The following is a 23,641-nucleotide window of genomic DNA, read 5'->3' as shown; positions in this document are numbered from 1 at the left end:
CATACCCACGTGGTTTCTTGGCTAGACTGGTACAAAAGTAGAATGAGTTTGTAGTGGTAGAATGATAAACAAGGTATTTTCAGAGTAAAGCTTGAAATAACGGTATTTTGAGGTGGGATTTCAGTAGCCTAAAAGCTTTTCATAAGAAACCAGTCTACTGATTGCTTTGAAGCTGTAGTGGCTTAGTGCGTTAATTGTCCTAAACTCAACTGTAACAGAACATGTCTGACAGTACTTGAGTGATTGAGGAATGATCCATGGTTGTCAGATGCTCTAAAAAAAGCATGTTAATTTGTTTGGAAGGAGAACTCTTTTCAGAAAGTGTTATAATTGGAAACAGTCCAACACGGTTTGCTTTATATCACAAGGAATGGGGTTGAAACAATTGACAGTAACCTGGAGCCGTGTTCTTGAGTGAGTAAATCCTACTGTTGGAGTCATCTTGGCATTCTGTGTCCTTTGGTCAAGTTTTGTGAGTGGTGAAAGGATGCCATTGGTAGATACTCATGTTCCTGGGAGATAAACTGAGATCTCTTGGCCTGCATGTGTTAAGTGTCTCCTAACTATAGCGTGGCAAGGACTGGGTGCTAAATTCCATGGGATCTCTTCCCGTGTGCTTCAAAGTCTATGCTAGACTTCAGATTTTCCATTTCTTTTTGTCTTTAATCAGCAATATTTAGTGTATGGTGGTTCCTAGGTTCAAGTTCTTGAGTTTAAGTTAGAATTTATCCAAAAGGGTACTTGGTATTTTTCGGATGGAATTTTGTCTACTTACTGCAAACATTTGATACTGAGCCATTGACACAAGGTCTTGGGCTTCTAGGAATTCATAGGTGCAAATCAAATGTGACTGTTTTCATGGTCTGGTCCTAGGAGAAGCCATTCTAAGTACTATAAGAGATCCCCATAGCTGTACTTGGCAGATATTGTGGAGTTACATCTATAGAAACGTTCTTCTAATAAGTGTGATCTTCCTACAAGCAATGTGCCGGAACATAAAATGGAAGTCTATCGTAGCATTGAAACACTGGTGAACTGCTTTAACTGTCCTGCTTCAAACAAGTGTCTGATTTTAATTTCACAACTTTTTTGTGTTTCTTAGCTTTTCTCAAGTGAAAGTTATCTCTGCTTCCAGTTTGGATGAAAACTTGTTTGAAGAATTTTTTATGAGATGAAAAAATAATAGATTTGGGAAGAAAGATTGATTCTATGTTTTCTGAAGCAGCTTGTGACTTCTCAGAAGAAAAAGTGAGAGAGTATATAACAAAATGTTTTAAGCAACTTAGTAGTTTTGATGTTATGCAATGCACTAATATATGGTATCTGGAAAACCAAGTTTTGTATGATGTAAGATACTTCTGATCACATAATATTCTTGAAGCTCCTATAGTCTCTCAAGGGGATTCGAGGGAATATTGGTCTTGGATAGTCTGCTTGAAACCTTCCCAGTTCTTGATATTTTGGTTCCTTTCACCTACTGTATTTCACTATTCTTTGTTGTTCCTTGTGTTCTTAATTGCCCTTCATACTGCTAGGAGAAAAAAGAAAACTCAGTCAAAACACTCAATAACATTGCTATAATTACTTGAAGACTACTATGGAGTCTAACTTTCTCATAGTTCAGGTGTCTTTGTATTGATATGGTTCAGATCAGCACAGTGAATAATTTTGACTTGAGATAAGAATTGTCTCTGAGGAATACCTTTACAACAGACAAACCTTACCAAGGAATTCTTGTGGAACGTTACTTGACGGAGTGGCAGAACCTGTTGTTGTACTGGCTATGCAGTAAAGCATCCTGCAAGTGGTAGTGCTTTAAGCTTCTGATAGAACCCAGAAAAATGTTTTGTAAAAGAAACTGAACCTCTGAACTAGAGCAAAGAGCAGTCCCTGATTTAAAACTGAAGTTCGTAGAAATGTGATAATGAAAGCCAAGAGTGTGTGTCAGGGCACAGAGGAATTAGGGGGAAGGGAATATCTTTGTCACTTGACTGACTTTGTCAGTTGACTGGCTGTTTGCTGCTGCAAGACCTTGGTGTTTGAAGGTTAGCCTTTTGGGGAATAAACAGTGCTTTTACTGGGCAGAACAACAGGCAATTGAAGGCTTGCCCTTGGGTAACTAACTTGTATGAGCTGATGAAAGATGCTGCTTTTTCATGAATTCTGAAAATTAAAACCCCAGATGATCAGTCTCCTATCTTGTTGACAGGAACTTGGCCACATTTTTTAAAGTTACCTTTGTAGTATAATAGCAAGAGCAATATTTTGCTTCTTTAACTATGGGAGTTACAAATTTAATTTGCAGTTCTAACTGAAAGATTCTCACAGGCAGTTCTATGATTTCACATGATGTATGAACAAGAAGGTCTGTCTTGGAATTATTTTACTTGGGAAAAGCAAACACAAAGTTGCCTTTTTTCTGTTACAGTCCTATAAAATTACTATGGTAACAGAGTTACCTTAATGATTCTCTGTAAATAAAGTTACCCACACAGTTTATAGATAGTCACTTGAATTTATGTTCCTTCCTCTGTCCTCTTGGAAGAAACATGGATGTGTGTACCTTATGAGTAAGGAATGCTGAATTCAACGCAGTATAACTTGGAAGTGAGTATGTCTCTGTGCTTGTGGTGACCTCTGTGGGCTGATTATTCTGATCTTTGATTCACAGAATATTCAGAGTTGGAAGGAACTCACAAAGATAAGTCCAGATCTTGAGTGAATGGCCCTTAGGGGATTGAACCCACAAGCTCGACATTATTAGCACCGTGCTCTATCCAACTGATTCAACCCACTCTCCCCATTAATGGTGCATGTAACTTAACTTGCCTGATTTACTGATGCATTATGGTCTAAGCCTAGTCTATAAAAATTAGATTTTAGAGGCCTGATTTCTGAAAGCATTCACAATATTGAAGAAGTATGACTACTGCTCTACAGTGTGCTAAGGCTACATTTCAGAGACTGAATTTTTAAGGTGTTCTAGAGCCCTGAATCATAGAATCATCCGGGTTAGAAAAGACCTCTGAGATCATTAAGTCCAACCCTTGATCTAACATCACTGTGGTTACTAGACCATGGCACTAAGTGACACATCCAGTCTCATCTTAAAAACCTCTGGGGACGGTGAATCCATTACCTCCCTGGGCAGCCCATTCCAATGTCTGATTACCCTCTATGTAAAGAATTTCTTCCTAATATCTAACCTAAACTTCCCCTGGCAGAGCTTAAGACCATGCCCTCTTGTCCTACTGCTGGTTGACTGGGAGAAGAGACCAACCCCCACCTGACTGCAACCTCCTTTCAGGGAGTTGTAGAGAGTGATGAGGTCTCCCCTGAGCCTCCTCTTCTCCAGGCTAAACAACCCCAGCTCCCTCAGTCTCTCCTCACAGGACTTGTGCTCGAGTCCCTTCACCAGCCTCGTTGCTCTTCTCTGGACCTGCTCCAGCACCTCAATGTCCTTCCTGAACTGAGGCGCCCAGAATGTTATACTCTTGGCTAATATGAGAATTTATGAAGTAGGGAACTTGTTCCTCTTTTTACGATGCCATACTAAATCAGCACTCTAAACAGTAGGTACCTTTAACACTTTGAAATATTTTTTGAAGTAATGAATTTTAGAAAGAAAATCCTGATTCATATTTAGGTTCTAGGTGGCAATACTTGATTTGCCTCCTACACCACCTTAAGTAAAAATGCTGAGGTAGATTTCTTTGAAGTACATGAGTATGATGAGGAGTGCACTAGCCAAGATAAGAGGTCACAAACTTAGGTTGGGGATGAATATATTAGTTAGTGGTGGAAAGGTGCCAAGTAGTTGTGCAAAATAAGGCAAAGATGAAAAATAGCCGAAGATCGCAGGTCTTGGGTATTTTTACTTAGCCCTTGAATGGTGTGATTTTTGTGCTTGCACAAGCAGCCTTTGTTGTGTGATACCTGTAACATTTTGAGGGCTTGGTAAACTATTCCAGAATACCTTTCTTGTGGGGTGCAAAGACTGTAACATACTGCTTGATGGTTTTTAGTTTCTTAATGGACTTGTGTAGTGTTTATAATGTAAGATACTTAAAAGTATTGAAAGGTTTTGCTAAATAATGATGTGCTAAAACATATGTAATGTATAATACAGAGAGCTGCAGATTTAAACTTGAAATTCTGTATCTGAAATTGGTCTTTCCTTTTCATATCACTCTCTAATCAGCCATTTGATTTTGACCAGCTGTCCTAATGTCTTCAAAACTTGCCAGTTAGTATTTGTGAAGACATATATGAGAAAGTCTTCATGTCTGTTAAATTAGCTGGTTTAAACTTTCTTTTATGATCATCTGTGCATCAAAGTAATATGACAGTAGGACTGTTTTGGTTTAGTGGCTACTCAGATAAATTTCTGTTGCAACTTCCAATTAGTCCTTCCTCTAAAAAGTCGTTCCTAAAAAAGGAATGTGAAGTGATGATACTATATTGCTACAGCTTGTTTTGTTTTGGGAATTGAGGTCATCAGTGACAGAACATCTTCCATCTATAATGTACTTACAGTAATAGTAGAACATCACCTGAAATTGAGCCCAGTGATCAAAATAGCTTTAAATGTGTTTTTTTTTAATCTATCTTTTCTGTGTACAACTTGTTATTAGGTGGCATAGTTTGCTTTCATTCACTATCCTCTACACTAGCTCTTCCTCAGTGTGCTAGTACTGCATATCACCTCCGTATGTGGTGTGATTTTTGGGGTGTCCTGCAGAGGGCCAGGAGTTGAACTCAATGATCCTGATGAGTCCCTTGGAACTCAGCATGTTCTGTGATTCTAGGAGTTTATTACTTTTAGTCTGTTTATTACTGTTGAAGATGGATCTTAAATCCTTAGTCTGAAAGGGTTAACTCTATCAAGTCCTTAGGAGTTCACAAAACAGTAATAGTTCATATGCTGGCCAGTGAATTTCATTAACTTTTCAATGCTTGAAATTAATAACAGAATGAGGAAACTAATATTTTATTCTTTCTTTGAATTACTATGCAGTAAATGAAGTGCCAATGTAACTTTGTCTCTTCACTTAATTAAATTTTTTTTTCTAGCTTTGTACTCGATCATACTGTTCTGCGTCTTTCTGTGGATTCCCTTTGTCTATTTCTATTATGAGGAGAAGGAAGATGATGATGGCAACACATGCTTGGTAAGTTTACTCTAGCAAATGCACCGAGCAGTGGAAAGACGAGTGAATACAGCCAAAAAAAAATGAAAGCAAGAATGATTGTCTAACTTACGTACTAAAGTGTTAATACCATTTCTAAGTCTGTTGTAACAGTTTCTTAAGAATACTGGAGCAGCTCTTAGTAAGACTTAGTCTGGCATTGTCTACTCTAAGCACTGTAGTCTTGCATGAAATGAAACTTTAGTGAGATAAGTAATTAACATCTGTATTTGCATGAATTTTTTAAACTTTCTAGAAAATCTTTTGAGTCAAATTTCATATACAGGAAGTTAAAGGTTCTTATGTGAGCCTTTCTTTAGAATAGGAAACATATATGGATAAGTTTTAATGAAGAGGACAGGAAAATTATACTGATTGCAAGATAAGTACTCAAATTTAGTGTCTTTCTACCAAAGTGTTTGCATTTTTTTCTTGAAGTAGGCAGTAGTAATTTACCTGAAGCTATAACCACTTGGTTATATTTGTAATGCACTGAAGGTTTTTGAAATGCTTGAAATTTCCAGGGTATACAGTAAATGCATGCCAGTAAAGTGCCAACTTCTCAAATGAAAATACTTTTCTGAAGAACCTTTTAGTCATTGATCGTGATTGTTTTCCCTTCCACTCAGTTGTAACCCTAACATGAGAAGACTTCTAATCATAGCCATAATATAAAGTATCAAGTATTTTCGTTTAGACTGTACTGAACAAATGTACTCTGGCTTCTGGCCACAGTTGCTTAAGTGTATAGGTTATGATGGAAGCATAATTCTGTGTCATTGTTCATAGTTCTCAAGTTATGAGACTCTTCAAGAATGTGTACTTTTCACTTATATCTAAAATTACTCATGGTTTTTATGGAGATTTTTTTTCCCTGAACACCTGTTATGCTAAGTATACTTTTTTTCATAGTTTGGACAAATCCCTTTGGATTTATTTTATGTCAATATATTAACTTTCTCTTTAATACACAGCAGGTTAAAACTGCACTCAAATACACTCTGGGATTCATCACAGTTTGTGCAGTTCTTCTCTTAATTGGGTAAGTATTTGTATTGAACACTGTTCTATGCAAGATTTATTTAGCAAAGTTCTGTTGTGTGCTTCTAAGGGGAAGATTGTGATGCACTCAGTCTGTATAATGAATCATGAAGCTTAATCACTAATAGGGTTTAAATATCCTGAGAACTGGGACCTGAAAAGAAAGAGTTTAAGTGGAAGCTAAAATGGTTTCCTAATTGTGGAGATACCTGTGTTTCCAAGTTGACAGTATGTGCACTGTAAATGTATATCAAGGACGTGATGGGTATGACACATTGTTACCTCGGTGTACAACAGGGAGTGAAAAATCTGTGCTTGTTCTGTTTTCTGCCTCTATCAAATGCTTCATGGCAAAACAGTTTTTTAGGATATGATTAGGAGTTATGTGCTTATACTTTCTTAAATGGAAGTGTTCTCTGAAGGAATGTAAGTATAGTGTGGAGTTATACTTGGTGTAATTTTGCCTTGTATGATAAAGATTTTGCTGGCATTTATTTGAAAGGCAGATGTTACTGAAGTGAATAACTTATTTGCAGCAAGTGCTATTGTTCTGAAACTCCAAGCAGTATTACAAATTCAGTTTCAGATCACCACTAAGTATGACATGGACACCAATATGGAATGTTTCTAATGTCTGCTGTGTGATAAGCTTTTTAGCATTTTGACTGCAGCAATGAAGTTGGTAAAGATTACAAAATATATGCTAAAATGATCCATGTCAAAGTACCGGAGCGTGAAGTGGAAACTAGAGTGAAATTAATGGTTCTATTTGTATGCCATCTTATTGGCATAATGTTTTAGTTTTGATAAATATTAAAGGTATGTTTTTAACAAGTCTATTGTCCTTATTGTCTTATAACAGCATATTTGCTGTTATGAGAGACTGAAGGAGTTGTCAGCTTAATCATGGTCTAGAAATATTACTAAAATTTCTGAAAAAAGCTGTTTCTGACTGTTGGCTCACATCATGGACATACATATATGTACTGTATACCATATCCAGTTTAGAAAATTTAGTATTATCTCTAGTAGGTGTCAGCTGAATCCTCAGTAGTTGTAAGCATGTTTGTTCTTCTCTCCTAGTAAGATAGAACTTGGTTCTTGACTTCTTAATTGTCCTTTGTGCAGTTAGGCTTATTCTTTAAGGTCTACAAAACTTGTAGATTACAGCAGCTTACATCATCCCCTCTGATACTGTGCCATATGACAGTGAGATTGATTTGCAAACCACAGAGCTGTAGTACTTGGTCTTGGACTAAGTTACTGAACATTGCTTCTCCAGAGGTGCATAAACAGCAGGATAAACACTGATAAACAGCAGGAGTATCTGCTGCAGAGAGGGAGGACTCCTTTAGGTACCAATAGGGATTTTGGTATTTCTCATTCTAACTGGAACAGTTCTACTGCTATTATACATAGTAGGTTATGTGCACACTCTTAAGGTGGTAATGATAAAATAGTAGCATCATCCAAATGCCCTCAGAATAAAACACCCTTGCTACCTAAGATGCTGCTACAGAACAATGTAATTCCTGTATTTCCCCTTTAAGGGAGCCTATAAGGCTCCCTTGAAGAGAAAAAGGCTCAGTTTTGGAAGCAACTGAGGTGACTGTGCTACAGAAAAATGTGAACTCTCTAGTTCTAGTATAGTTATATATATGTGTGTGTATTTAAATAGCATGTGTCTTGGTGTTTATTTACATGCTTTTTCTGGAGAAGTTTTCTGGCTTAGAGTTAGTCAACTGTTTTCATAGCAAGGGCAAAGAGTGCCCTCAGAAGTCCCAGTGTGATAAGAAAGAGATAAGCTCTACGTGAAGCTTCTATGTGAGGGGTTCAACTGAATGTGGTAGTGAAGACCAGTCTTGCAGTACTGCCTACTGGTAGTAGGAGGGGATTTTCTCTTTGGCAGTCATGATCAAAGCCACATTAAAACAGACTTTATGTACTGGATTTAATTCTAGGTGGCTAGGCTTAATGGACTAGAGTACTCATGCATACAGTTTACAAGAGCAAGAGGGGTTGGAATATTTCCAGTTAAGTGCCTAGCAAGTAGTCTGTCTTCCTGTACTTACATGACTAGCGTCTCATAGCCAGACAGCCTCTGTTCTGATTGATTTAGCTAGTCATCTGTGTAATTAAACCAGGTCAATAAATAGCTTTAAAGGTCTGCATAAGAAGTTCCTGCCTCTTCCCTGGTCAACATTCCTCAAAGAAATCGTGGAAGTTATATTAGGTTCAAAGTTTAAGAATCTCGCATTCTTACTGTGATGTTGACCTTGCTCCACTGGAGATCTTTTGGACTGTTGTGGGAAACATGGCACAAAACAGCTATGACCTTGGAGGTTTTTTCTAAATTGGTAACACAGCTCAATTATCAGGATGTTACTGTCTGAATTCTTATCAGGAGTAGTGTTTATACCTCTTACTTCAGTTGTCTGTTAGTCTATTACTGTGACAAAGATGTGTGTGTCTGTAACGCTTAAATCCTCTGCATGCAAATAACTTGATGTGGAGTACCATTAAGAGCAAAGTATAGGACAAATTTATATTGGCATACTCAGAAGTAGTTTTTACTTGTAATGCCTTTCCCTTCTCATAATAAAAGGAAAGTAGATAACTTTTCTCTAAATGTCATGTGCTTGTCAAGGGGCTTGAGATACTACAATCTACGTTAAGGCACACTTGCACATCAGTCTGGTGTGAAATAAAATGCTTTCTTTTAAGGCTAATCAGTTTTTGGTCCTAAAAGGAATGCTTCCATGACTGTCAGTGTTTGGGATCAAACTGATTACCTTAAATTTTCTAGAACCATTAGTTTCTCAAAAGCTTGAATATATGTTTAACTAACCTATAAATAGTTATACAAATTATTTTCTTAAAGCGAGTTCTGTGATATGAGTTGAAATGTAATGTGTTGGAAAATAATTTCCTCAGGATGACAGTTCGTGACACTCTTTGATTTAAGGATCAAACTTTACCCATCTACACCTGTGTGTTATTAGCCCTGCCAAAAGTTAATAGTTTTAAACTGCTCATCTTGCATTTACTTTCCTTGTTGTGTAGCCTAGATATTGATCTAGATCATAAGCATAATATACCCAGGATGTGTTTTGAACAGCATAGCAGTTTTCTTCTACTCTTAAAATTACTGCAGTTAATACTTTCATTTATGTCCAGAACTCCAAGTGTCACACATCACAGCTGAGCTGCTTTGTTTGTTTGCATTACCTAAATTCTCAGCTACACTACCCTGGTGCTTGTACTCTATTCACGCACTGTATTGATCACAGTGATGACAGGTAAATGGAGTTATTTGGCATGGAAACTTCTCATTCTGTTGATGGCTACTATGGCCCTTAGGCTGCGTTGACCATATAGTTGACCCAGCAAAATAGCCAAGGCTTTTGTCAAATTTCTTGCTTAGTGTGCATGGAGAATAGGCCTAAACTGCTGTGTGATGTGCTGATGGCATAGATAGGCTGTGTTTTGGAGATCCTTTGGGAGTGTGGACTGGATGCAGGTCTGTAGATGGCTAGGTGTGCTAACTCTGTCTTGTGCATGGAACTTGAGCAGGAGCAGAATCAGATGTCCATCTCCTTCAGTTGAGATTTATCTGAGTAATAATTGAAGAGTGTGTATAACATATACAGTGGCTCCTGTTCTGATTAGTGTCTTTGACATGCTGGTTGTATGTAGTCTCAGAAAAAAAAAAAAGGGAATCCTATTGCTCTTGGGGGAAAAAAGGCAAGCAAGTTCTAAGTATCCTAAGATGTTCTTCCATCTCATTTGTTCCCTGCTGTGGTCTACAGATACCAGATCCATACTGATGCTAAAATAAAAAGGACTTGAACTTACTTATGTTCTGTCTCCTATTTTAACCCTTTTTAGCAAATAAACCTGCAGTTATTTGTGTTTCTATCTCTCTTGTAAGTAGAAATATTGCCTAACTTGGTTTTAATACCCATGTCTTCATGTTGCTTGGATGCTGTTTTACAGAAAGAATCACTACTAGAGGCAGATACAAGAAGAAAATCTAAAGTCAACAAGCATGCGTCAAATTAAGTAAATGCTAGCCCTTTGTCTGCCTCTAGTGCAGTCAAGAAGCTGCAAATCAAGAATTTTTTAGAAATGAAGATTTTAATTTTTAAAATGTCAGCTTTTTTGCAGACTACCAGTTTAGTTTTAGTGTGATAATAAGAGCACACTGTTGGTTTAGCCCTAACTTTTGATACATAAGCATCTTTTTTCTACTTGGACGTTTGAGACGTATTCCTGGATATGCGTATTTGTTTGGGACTTGAAGTGGGGATCTAATTAATGTACTCTTTCTTATATAAGTGTGAAAGATACTTGTGAGCATTCTTGTTGGACTTAGGGTTGGGTTCTCCCATTCTTTGTTTAAAGTGTTTCCTTTCAAATCTGACTTCCTTGTGACTTGTAGGCATCCTATTTCATGTCTCGAAGAGATGATTTCAGTGTTTTTTTGGTGTGGAGATACTGGTTTTCCAGCTGTTACAAAACCAGCTGTTTTGTCTATAGAGGTGCTGAAGAGTTACTCTTATAATTTGACTTCAGATGGTGTGACTGTGTGCTGGTTTAAGAGTTAACCAGCAGGGGTAATGAACCCAACTCCAAGGAGAGATTATAAAGTCAGAATAACAATTTATTAAAATAATACAGTAAGTACAATCATACAAACAAACAATTGGTCTTAACCCACAAAACCCAAATGTATAACCCAGTACCTTGGGGGCATGAACCAAGTGGTGTTCCCTGGGCCCCGCTTGAGTCCAAAGTAAAGGGAGAGGGGAAAAAACCTGCAGGTGGGAGAGCTGTTGCAGTCTGGTCAGAAGCGGTGATTGCAGTCCAGCTGAGGTTGAGAGCGATGAGATGCAGTCTTCCTCTGGATCCCACAAGTGGTTGAAAAGTTCTGAAACTCCAGGTTTATATATTCTCTAGTTCAGGCAGGAATGGTCAGTACTTCCCTCAGGGAGTTCCATAAAAGGTAAGAGCATCCTCCTATCTCACAGGCCTCTTAACACCTAGTTTATAGCCTGAGGAGTCAGGCTCTTATGGGCAGAGGGTGTGAATAGTCTATTGACAACAGTTTCTGGGAAATGGGATGGAAGGCTATAGAATACACAGTTTTGGGTTACACCCATACCATGATGAACTGCTCTCAGCTGTGCTAACTAGGACAGACTGACAAGATGAAGCTTTCAGTTAGAGGACTCTTCTACCTGACATCCTTCTTTGAGTGTTCTTTGCTAGGCTCTGCTTATTGGAAAATCAAAAACCTTGAATAAACTTCTCTGGGCCAACTACAGAACAAAGAATGGAATGCAGCAGATGTGTTAGTTTAGTTGTAATAATGGAAGATAAACATGTCCCTTTAAATTTTAATGCTTGTTTTGGAAATCATTAATTGTTTTATTTTAGCTTTAAGAAGTGTGTATTTATAGGAGAATTTGTCTCAATCGATGCTTAAAGTTTATTTGCTCCTCTGCATTGCATATGGATCAAATCAGAATAGTAAATCAGATTAATACATCTTAATGATACTTGAGTGTAGGGTCCTTACCTTTTTTAGGACTGGTAAATAGAAAATCACTTGTTCATTGACCTCAGACCTGACTCTGCACACTCATACATGTACTCTGTTGGTCTAAATAAAGCATTTTAGGGGAATGTAAATAAAATGAAAGACTGCCTTCAGAATTTTTGAAGCCTGATGTCACAAAACTTTGGTTCTTCAGGAATGAATGGATTTCCATTTTCTTAATTGGGAAGTAGAATTCTTTTTATATTTGAGTAATTAGGGTAAGAAAGATTATTTTTTTTCTGTATTACAGTGCTTTTGTTCCTTTGGATATTCCCAACAAGAAGAATTCCACAGAGTGGGAGAAAGTGAAGCTCCTGTTTGAAGAATTTGGAAGTAGTCGTAAGTTTGAGATTTGTTGTGAGGTTTGCATAAATTGCTACTAACTTGTTTTGGCACACTTGTCATTGACTGAACAAGATGATTAACTTCCTTTGTGACAGTTTTCTAACTTGACTTTAACTGCTCACCTACACTAAGTCTTTCCAATAAGATTGTTCCTCCTCTTCAGAGAAAATTTAGAACTGTCTTTAAAGTACAGAGGGGAGACACTGGCAGTGTCTGCTTTCAGTACAGTCCCCCTTTGACAGCATGGGTTCCAATGTTGTGTCCTCTGATATTAGTGGTGTGGGGGAAGGTACTTTCTTCTATAGTTTTTACTTAACGCAGCTCTTAAATGTTATTTGCATGCTGAAGTTTGACTTTTAGGGTATGGTGAGTGTCTATCTTGTGTAACAGTCTTTAATCGTACCTAATGAAAAGCAGTACTGCTGTTCACTGGAAGAATGAAACTAGTAAGTGACTTTGTCTGTTTAGATGGGAAAATCCTATGGGTGTTATGACTTTTTCTCTTTTTTCTCCTAGTACTGACCTTCTCTAAAATTGTTGTTTGCAAAGGCTGAACTCCATGAAGTAGTATTTAACCTTTAGCTTGTGCAGTTCATGTTTTTAGCCAGTGCAATTCATGTGTTCCATTTTCGGGGAAGAAGTGTGAAGGAAGTGTTTTGTAGGTGAGATAAGACAGATTTCACGTTGCTTTCCAAAGGAAGATAACTAAAAGTTGTCTAGCAAACATTAATCCCAATGCTTAGGTACTCCAATATCTTGAACCTCATTTTCTATGTATCAGAGTATTGGCTTCTGTGTGAATGTTTTAGAATCTAATGATACAAGCCTTTGTCAAGTCACGTTCTGCATTATTCTAGGAATTTTGTACTGACTGTAAGTTCCCTGCAATGACATTAGCCAGCTCTGTCAGTGCTTCAAGGCCCATCAACTTTGTATGTACAGCTGGCTGAAGTATTCTGTAACCTGATCCTCTTCCACTAAGAGTACATATTTCTTACAGCCTTTTTCCCTGAGCTCTCAGGTCTGGGTTTCCTGAAGTCTGGTCTTGCTAGTAAAAGACTGAGGCAAAGAAGGTGTTTAGTAACTCGGACTTTTCATGGAAAAGTCCTGGAAAAGTTCTATATCACCAGGGCCCCTGCCCCACTCAACAACAGGCCCCTATATTGCCTCATCTTCTTCTTGCCACTTAAATACTCAACCTTTCTTGTTTGCTTTTACATCCTTGCAGACTCTTTAATCATAATATGCTCTGTGCTATAAATGAGGAGGACAAGTCCATAGCTTATTGAACATTTTGGCTGTCTGCTTGTTTGTGTTAATCTTGCTTCGCAAAGATTATAACAGCGTAGGAATAAATGCTTCTCAGATTGTTTATACAGATACTGACAGTGGTTGAGCTGAGATGTAAGCTGATTTTTCCAGGCTACCTTGATATGACTGTAATGAAATATTTATCTCTGTATCTGTTTTTGCTATGAAAATATAGTATAGTTAATAATTATTTTGAGGAAGGTATAATGATTAAGATACTGGGTTGGGATGTGGAAGTCTGTTTTTGTGTTCTGACTCCATCAGCATTTTCTTATGACTTGAAATTTCATAGGATAATTCAGGCTGAAGAGACCTCAGATCACCTAGTCAAATGTCCTGCACCAAGAAGGAAGCTGTTAGGTCAGACTAGATTGCTCAGGGCTTTATCAGGTAGCTCTTGAAAACCCCCTACATTTGGAAACTCATTTATCTCATTGTGAAAGAATCTCTCCTCTTACCCAATGTGGGTTTAATGCCGTCACCCATTGACTCACACTGGACAACTATGCACCAGTGAAGACCCTGGACCCCACCTCTTTGATAAGCAGACAGGCTGCATTAAGTGTCTCTGAAGCTGTCTCTGCAGGCTGAACAAGCCTGGCTCCTCAGCTTTGCTGCACAGCATGTGCTTCAATTTCTGACCAACTTAGTTCTCCTCTTAACTTGCTGAGATTTGTCAATCTTACCTGTAGCAGGGGCCTCAAAGGTGGCTGCAGCATTCCTTATATGGTCCCATCCTTTAACAGAGGGGCATATTCCAGTTGATACAGCCCAGGATGCCATTGGACTTCCATACTGGTAGGGCACACTGCTGGTTTATCTTCAGATTGCTGTCTCCCAAGACCACCTTGGGCTTTGTAGAGCTACTCCACAGACAGCAAATTGTGGGAGACCAAACAGGTGTTCGGACTGGAGAGCCAGAGGCAGCTCCCCAGCCTCAGCAAATGCCTGGAGAAGGTTCTTTTGTGTTCCAGTTGCTGGAGAAATAAGGTCAAAATGCTTGCCTGTTGTCCCTGTTGTCCCTGTTGTCCCTGTTGTCCCTGTTGTCCCTGTTGTCCCTGTTGTCCCTGTTGTCCCTGTTGTCCCTGTTGTATCTTAATTTACCCTTTTCCTTTGCCTATCTGCAGTGGACCAAAGAAATATAAAGATATCAAGATAGAGAACAAGTATCCAACATCATCAGTTAGTAGTGGCATAATAAAAGGAATACAAACTCATCCACTGAGGCAGAGCCTGATAATATACTTCTAGTATACAAGTTTTTCAGCTAGTTAGTTTCTTAATGTTCCATTGAGCATAGTTCAGACTTTTAAGATGGATATTAAATGTTGGTTTCAAATACTTGTACAGAAAGAACATCAAATATGTAAGTACATTGTGTGATATGTTGCAAGTAGAGGTCACTCCTTTGGTTGTTTTTTTTTTTTTTTCCCTGAGCTTCAGAAACTAAGTCAAATTTTCACAAGTACTGAAGGGAGAATAGTGCTAGGCTTAGGGTTTGGTTTTGTGAATTTATTTTTTTTTTGGAGGGTTTTTTATAAGTTTTAAACATAGCTTTAGCATTTGAAATCTAGGGACATATTGCTTTTAGCTGGGAAAGTTGTTTGCTATTATGTGGCAAAAACAGCAAAAGAGAGATTTGAGCTGTGAAGTTGGATTTGGTTGTGCTCTTCTATTAGTTTAGGAAGGAGGCCTGTAGGGTTGGTCAGAAGAAAGATGCAGCTTCTCATGGAGGATCTCAGTTTATGACTGCTTGGTGCTGTGTTCAGAAAATAAGAATGGAAACTGGCTAGTAATTCTATGTGAGTAAGAATAAAAGTTACTGTACTCTAAATTCTTGAATTAACTAGAGGGGAGAACTCTAAATACTGGCTTGGTTATGACCAGGCAGAAATATGAATTTGATTGCTGAAGGTTAATTTCTGTAATATCTACTATAAGTTTCCGTGTTACTATTTAACCAAAACCACTTGTGATGTGTCCTGCACAGTGAGGTTAGGGACAGGCCTGTTGTGAAGCATTATGCAAGAGGTTTCAGGGAGTTTATTGCCTTTTTGTTTGGTAACTCTTTTACTATCCCTTTTCATTTCTAGAATGATAATAAGGCTACAGTAACTCTTTAGTCCCCTGAACTTCTTCCAGTTTGTAGGTCTGCATGTCCACTGGGTGAAGCTGAGGCCTGCAGCCTGGCCTTTTTTGGTTGGTTGAAGAATCCATACTTGACGATTCTGTATAATACTTTAGTAGGAGAAATTAGGTGATAAAGAAAATTAAGATTAACCATCCAGAATGCATGTAAAAATTGTGCAAGCATACCACAGCACCCTAGGGAAGCCAGCAGTAGGTCTTGAAGAATCATTAGACAGCTATGGGACCAAGTTCATTAGTGGCTCTTCAGCCATTTGACTGAATGCAACTTCTGTGAGTCTGTCCCACTTCCTGCAATGTGCGAGGAAGATCTGTTGTGGATAAAAAGCTATGCTAGGTAACTATTTCATCTGAGTTATGGCTGGTAACTGTGTCTCAATTTTTTTCTTTATTCTCATGAACTTAAATCTCATCCATAAACCAATTCAGGAAGAAGGGTTCTTATACATCTGCTGTAAGTATTTTCAGAAGGCTTTTTTCTTTTTTTTTTTTTTTTTTTTTTGCAGATGGCTTGACTGCACTTTCATTTTCCATTAGTTCTTTGACTGTGATTGGAATGCTGGCGGCTATCACTTACACAGTAAGTTGTTATGCAGATTTTTCATTCATGATATTTAGATGTATCTTCTGTTTTCCTGGTAAGTTTTAATCTTTAAGTTCATGTCCTTGCTAATATAACTATCTTCCATTGTATCCTGGCTTTAGCATAGTGAAGTTGTTCCCATGTAGCTTTGCTGTGAACTCTTAAATGCCTCTGTAGCAAGAGATCATGAGAAAAATTATTTTGAAGCATTGCTACCCAAGGAGGTGTTTTGTTTCAGGCTATAAGTGTATGAAATTCTCCTAGAACAAGTATATAAGAAAGAGGGTTTGTCTTAATTGGGTAAGGGGATAAGGGATAAGCTAAATATTACCTTTAAACTCTTAATTGAGGAACAAGCATAGCTAATGATTTTCTGTCTCTCTGGCTGGTGTAAGTTGTAGCAGAATTATGTGAGGCAATTCAGTACAGGTTCTTGAGATGGGTCAACCTTGACAGCTCGGTGGTCATCAGGGTCTGTGCAGTAGGTAGGAGGACAATTGGGTGGATCAGCTAGTGGGTATCTTAGGTGCGCTGAATTGCTCTTAGGCCCATTGACTAGGTACTTTAACTTGACACAGACCATAAATTTTATTACTTTAAGCCTTTTTTAAAATGACATGGGTCATTAAATTATTCAGGCTATCTTGCTGACATCTATGTCATGTGATGGTCAAAAAAGACCCAGACCTTCACTTAGCCTGTAATAATGTCAGCTTTTAAATTTGTTTTCCTGAAGTATAGTAGGAAAGATTAATCTCTTGTTCAACTGCATTACATTACTGAAGAGCACATGTAGTGTTATTTTAACCTCCATGAGAGTAACATTAAGGCCAAACTCATTAGCTGGAAGAACAACATCAGCGTTTTGTTCAAACAACCAAGTATTGTTTTTATAACTGTTAGCAAACATCTATAAAGATCTAAAATGTGAGATTGTTTACATTTCAGTCAGCAGTAAATTTGTTTTATTTTCACGATGTGTAAGAAAAACCCTAGATGTGGATGGATGTGGCATTTTCTGCTATGGTTTAGTGGACATGGTGGTATGCAGCCAAAGGTTGGACTTGATGATATTGGAGGTCTTTTACAACTTTAATGATTCTGTGATTCTTGGAGGTTTTTCAATTTATTGCTGATATTTTTTGCTTCTGCTGTTACTTTTGAGCACAGATTGGCTGTAGGCACCATTCAGCTGAGTATTACAATACACTTTTGTCCTCAACACTAGCTGAACTTGGAAATATGTGGCTTCTATCAGCGTTCAATAACTTCAGTGTTCTGTGTTGTGTTTTCTCAGATGAAGACAATACCTTGGTCTTCAATGTTGATGACTTAGTCTTAATGTATTTAGGACTTATACAGATACTGAGTGATAAATGAAGTAAACATCAAGCATGAGCAAGTCTTGTCTGAATACCTTGTTTACTAAGATTTCAGGCTTATTTGTTCCTTTGAAAACTTCAACTGAGCTGTCCATGCAAATGCTTGGAGCATGAAATTATGACTTCCTTTGTTTTTAACTGCTGCATTTTGTCCTTCTGAAACTATCCCTTCTGTTTTAGAGTAGGTAAGCATTAAGGCAAAGCGGGAGAAAGGGATGAGCCATTTTATAGAAGGTTTAGGGATGAGCTCACACAGGAGGGGGGTGTTATCAACCTTGGTGAGTTTTTTTTTGTCATTGTTTGCAGGGAACTGTAGAGTCTTATGCCTAAACAGTGAGCTGGTTTTGATATATGGGTGGACTGTACAAATGTGGCAGACAGTGAAAACCACCTATTACAAGGTCTGTTTTCAAAGTTGGATCAGGAGTAGGTTTTTTAATGCTCTAGTGCTTTCATAACACTTTGCCCACTATCAGTGATGGTCGGGCTTCCATATGTAAGTGATTTCCACTTCTTAACAGCATGAGCAATGCTGTTATTATGGTCTGAAGAGTGAATAGAGTGTGACCTTGACAGCATGTGAATGCCATGTACCTGCATTCCAGTTTTTATTGCTGGCAGGACTTTTTCCAGTGGTATGACAAAATGCAAAAGTTAGTTCAGTAGTGAGAAGTTAGTGGGCTGTGGCACTTCCGTAAGTCTAAGGGAGAGATTGGCCCAGCTTGTAGTCTTTCTTTACCAGTTTGGATTGTTCCACTTCAGAGGAAGAGACACATGATTCTGGAAGGGAGTAACTGTCTTTATCTTGGTAGCTTCGCACTTCTTGGTGTTATGGGGTTTTTTTGCTGTGTTAGCCTGATATAAAACTCACCTCTAGATGAGATAAAGGCATTAGTGCACAGGCAAGCCTGTGAGGCATTGTCTGTAATGCTTGTCTCTGGCTCTAGACATCTGACAAGTAAGTAGTTAGGCTCTTGCATTTTTCAGATAGCATTCTGCATGCCTATCAAATTGTTTGTCCCAGTTTCCAAAAGTGAGAGGGTTTTGTGCCTAGTCATCAAACCACTGTTTGATCATCGGTCATAGATTTTTTTTTTTTTTTAAGCATGGAAAGAGAACACTATTATACGGGGGTGAACACAAGAACAAAAGCAACTATTTCAAAGTTTTCCACAAATGTTTAGCAGATGATGGAAAAAGAATAGATGGGGACACAATGTATATCTCAGTTCCTGCATCTCTGGATAGAGGTGATCTCAGACCTTTGGTTTATATCAGTGAAGAGTTGAGGATTTGTGGTACAGACGTAATTGAAATCTTTTCTATGTTCCCCTGACTTTTGCATGTCTTCAGCCTCTTTCAGTGCCAGTGTTGCAACTGTATGTTAAAGGAAGGTTAAGGCAAGGTGTATCTGGTCCTCTGTATACTCATATTCACACAGTGAAGGAAAAAAATCTAAATTAGAGTCTAATAAAGGTTGTATTGTAATAAGTGATATGTTTGCAAATCCTTTCATACCTAATTAAACATGGCTTTACATTGAATGCCTACTATAACACAAAATACTAAAAAAAAGTAGGAATACTGTGCTTGCAGTGACTGCAGTTGACTGATTTAATCGTACCATGAAACAGATGAATCAAGTGCTTCTATTTAAGTCCGTGGCAGTGCCATTTATCCATTCTACAATTAGTTAAAATGTGTGTTAACAGTACTGCTTTGTGTGGCCTTCAGTGTGAGGAATTAGATTATAGCTTCTCTGAAATTGAATTTCTGCATTGTGGTAATATACAATACTGTGAAAAGTTGAGGGGTAAAAAAAGGCTTTGGCACTGTCAGCAGGTAGCCTTGAATTTGAGTAGAAACTGAGAAAAAAAGCTCACTTTAGCATGTGTGTGCTTTTAGGCTTTCTTTGTGAAAGCATATTCTCCTGCTTCCACCGGAGGAGGGATGCAGTGAGGTGGTGTTCTTTAGATAGTAAATGGCTGCAGTTTAAAGTATGGAACTAGCAAACTTGCCCCAATGACTAATCCAGTTAAAAATCTGTTTTTTAAGGATCGATTGAGTGTTCTGGGCCTCTCTGAAGGTCCAGGTTGATTTAATGTATTACTCTGAAATACATGGTGAGCTATTAATGTAACAAGGAACAGACTGCTTATCAGACCATGCTGTATTGTAGCATTTGATATGTTGGGATTTTAGGGGGGAAGGTGACAGATGGGGGGACAACATATTGAAGCTCTGTGGTGGACAAAAGTTGCTGACAATTGAGGACTTGTGTTACTGAATGTTGTAGAAAGGTAGATAACATTGCAGTTTGATATGGTTGTCATTATATTAGCTTTCTGTGTTCCATTTTATTCTGGCTTCAAACATCAAAATCACAGTAAATTTGATCTAGTGATACATACAGAGAAGAGCTTTTGTTGTAGTTTGAGGGGAAAATGCAGTGTTTGCTTTTTTTGTTTGAGTTTTTCCCCAGTGTCTGAATGGCGTAGCATGAAATAGACTGTTAAAACTGAAGTTGCTGAAGAAATAAAATTTATTTAGTCTGAAAAGTTCCTGAGCTCCTCAGTTTCTGTGAAATGCTAGTTAAGAATTTGGAGAGGATTAGTAATAAATTATGATCCTGACAGCATCTCATCCCTGAAGGTAAATCACTGGGAGGGTACTAACATGGAAATTACCAGCTTAAGGAGTTAATGTAAAAGCTGCTTCTCCCTGGGGAGGTCAGGGAGAAAACTCAAAACAGCTTTCAGTGATAACTTAATACAGAAGATTGTGTATGTTTTGCAGATGCTCTTAGTTAAAAGCAAGAATTATTGTAATAATTAGATTTTAATTCAAGTTTCATGCTTGCTATGAAATATCTTCAGAAGTCAACAGCTAATATTTGAATAAAGGAGCAAATGAAATATTTTATGGTATTTCTTAACAGCATGTCATTCAAATGAGAATGTAAATGAGATGCAAGGAGAGTGATTGAGGGGGGAAAAAAAGGAGTGTTTAGAGAGTATTTTTAACTCCACACTTTAAATGGAAAATAAATTGGAAAACAAATTGGTTTGTTCTGTTTGGCTTTCTATGTGATGACATTTGGGACAGTCCTGCAGAGTGTGACAACTGCGGCTTCCCTGGGCCTATAACAGTGTCTGGCTGTGAGCTGTGTGCTTTTGGAGTTGGAACCTTTTTCCAGTAGTGTTGGACTTCCATAGGAAAAACAGAGCTTCTCTAACACTTGATGGCAAAGCAAGATGACAGGTGTCTAGCGTGAGGCTAAACACTTTGACAGTAGTATATAAGGATAAGCTACAGCAGACATCTTGGCTGTATTTGACAAGTTTCTCACCTTATAAGAAGTCCATAACAGTAAATTCTCAAATTATTTCCTTACATTTGCCTTATCTTTTCTTCTGTTAGCTTTGTTTTTCTTTTTTTGACTCTAGCCATTCAAATTAGCAGTTTTTCTTCCTAAGGTACTTATTTTACTAAGAGATGGGCAGAGAACTGAGTTGTCTAAATTTTCCAAAAACTTAAAGTGTAGCAAACATACAGGTTAGGAAAAAAAAAAACAAACAAACAAAAAACCCCAAAGAAATTGTGTGGTCAAGCAGAATACTGTTTTTTTAGCAGCATGACTTTTTTCAAATCATATGTAACAGTTTGTGTACTCTTTCTAGAACATATTCATACTGCTACAGTACCATTTTTAAAACATAATTCAAAATTTTCTGAAACAAGTTTATGAACAGATATCCATATCTGTTTATGGACAGATATGCAAACTTAACTCTTGAAATTTCGAAAGGTTTGACTTTTGAGCTGAACTGTTCTTAGAGCAATGCTTCTCATGTCAGCCTTCAGCTCTTCACAACTCCTGTGCTGTTATAACATGCCAACATCTCTTGATGTGCATTTTCCAAACATTGAGAAGCCACACCTAACCCACACTGAGCATCTCCCATAAGATCCCCACAGAGAAGCTTACAAAATATGGGTTGGATGAGCAGACAGGGAGGTGGATTAAAAATTGGCTGAATATCTGGGCCTAGTGGATGGTGATCAATGACATGAAGTCTAGTTGGAGGCCAGTTGTTAGTGGGATATGCCAGGGATCACTACTGGTTCCAGTTCTGTTCAATGTGTTCATTAATGATCAGGATGATGTGGCAGGGTGTACCCTCAGCAAGCTTGTAGGTGGCACAAAATTGGGATGATGCCCTCTGGAGCTAATACCGCAGAGGGTTGTGCTGCCATCCTGAGAGACCTTGCTAGATTGGACAGTTGGCTGACAGGAACACCATCAAATTCAGCAAGGGAAAGTGCTAAGCTCTGCAGAATGAACTCACACAAATATATGCAGGGGATCACCCAGCAGGAAAGCAGCTTTGAGAAGGAGGACCTGGGTGTTCTGGTGGGCACCAAGTGAACCACGAGCCAGGAGTGTACTCTTGCTGTGAAGAAGGCTGGTAGTATCCTGAGCTGCATTAGGAGGAGTATTGCCAGCAGGTTGTTGGTGATTCTTTGCCTTTACTCAGCCCTGGTAAGGCCACGTGTGGAGTTCTGGGCTCTTCCTGTTACGAGTAGAGTCTTGGAGCTAGAACTGTTAACCAAGAGAAAAAGAAGACTTAGGGAAAGTCTTGTCAATGTGTACAAATATCTGAAGGGAGAGTGCAGAGTCTGGAGCCGGGCTCTTTTCAGAGATGCCCAGGAATGGGATGAGAGGCAGAAGGCACAAGCTGAAACACTGAAGGTGATTGATCACTGGCACAAGTTGCTTAGAGAGATTGTGAAGTCTCCCTCCTTGGAGATACTCAGGAGCCGTATGTGCATAGTCCTGGGTAAGCAGCTCTAGGTGACCCTGTGTTGGACCAGATGGCCTCTGGAGGTCTTTCCCAGCCTCAAGGGCTCTGCAGTCTTTCTGTGTCGACCTACAGGTTTTAGCAGCGGTACCAATGGGTGACACTTATCGTGGCATGAGGTGTCCTCTGTTTAAGCTTGGCTCTAGCTTATGAAAAGCTTGAAGGGACAGGGATTGACAGTAAGATTGGTTCTTTATTAGAATAATTTATTTCAACAATACTGGTTTTACTGTTATAATCTTATTTAATTCATGTTGGATAACTTTTTGTTCCATCATAGCTGTTAATCTGTGGAAAAAAAAGATTTATTAAAGATTCTTACTATGATTTATTCACCTCAGTACAATGTTCATAAAAGTGCAGTGGGTACTTTTAAAAACAGTATGCAGTGATGTCTGAAGTTAGTTCTATGTTTCAGTAACTGGTAGCTCTTCCAAGACTGTTGTGTGTCGGAAGATAGTAATAACTTCCAAATACTTTGATAGGTGGCAATTTTTAGAGGCTCATTGTGCTAGTGATGGGGAGATTGCCTGTTCAAGGTGGGGGAGCAAACACTGAAAACTTACTCTCAATCTAAGAAATACAAATTATTTTTTCTATAGTTTTGTAACTTTACAACTTAGTTGTACAAGAAGCAAACTTGCTTGCTTCTGTGAATAGATGTAAAAATATAAAAGCTGCAGTTACGTTTCTTTTGGCTAACTTTGAGCTGATCCTTATTAGCGTGGTCTTCTAGAATATAATACTAGAACTCACACTTCATGTTGCATTTTCTTGCTGAATACACTGAAAAATGATCTTTTCTTGATGTTAATTGACACTTTGGAAGACCAGGAAGAGACAAGAAAGATGCAACTGGGGAAGATGTGTATTCTAAATTTTTTTAACTTTCAAGGGGGAAATAATAAGATCAAGTCTACAAATGTTCACAAGATATATTAATGTTACTGACAAGCATAAAGAGACGTAATTTTTCTCAAGTATATGCAATGTTTAAATGAGTAACATTACTTAGACTATTTTGTTTTTGGTTTTTTTTTTTTTTGGCATGTCTCAATTCTTGGCATAATACTGAATTGGTATTTACTTTTCTGTTTTCAAGCTTTAATAACACAAAGTTTACTGTTTTTTTGGTATTGAGTAATGTGTATTACTGAAGTACAGCACTTGATATTTAA

The 23,641-nt window shown here is 38.1% G+C and overlaps 1 protein-coding gene across 2 annotated transcripts in view; it reads left to right on the top strand.

Annotated features, from left to right (window-relative positions):
* Window positions 1–23,641, top strand: part of LMBRD1 (LMBR1 domain containing 1) — a 74,581-nt gene that overhangs the window by 10,731 nt on the left and 40,209 nt on the right. For both annotated transcript variants that reach the window (XR_001876682.1, XM_017826510.1), the window contains exons 4-7: window positions 5,074–5,171; window positions 6,164–6,231; window positions 12,083–12,171; window positions 16,143–16,216. Coding sequence is in view for 1 of the 2 variants with exons in the window: in XM_017826510.1 (XP_017681999.1) it covers window positions 5,074–5,171; window positions 6,164–6,231; window positions 12,083–12,171; window positions 16,143–16,216 (329 nt within the window). In the remaining variant the exon portion in view is untranslated. The remainder of the gene's footprint in view (window positions 1–5,073; window positions 5,172–6,163; window positions 6,232–12,082; window positions 12,172–16,142; window positions 16,217–23,641) is intronic.

This window comes from Lepidothrix coronata, unplaced genomic scaffold (genome assembly GCF_001604755.1).
Source record: "Lepidothrix coronata isolate B3197 unplaced genomic scaffold, Lepidothrix_coronata-1.0 Scaffold4, whole genome shotgun sequence".
NCBI lineage: Eukaryota > Metazoa > Chordata > Aves > Passeriformes > Pipridae > Lepidothrix > Lepidothrix coronata.
This window is presented reverse-complemented; position numbering and strand designations above follow the sequence as displayed.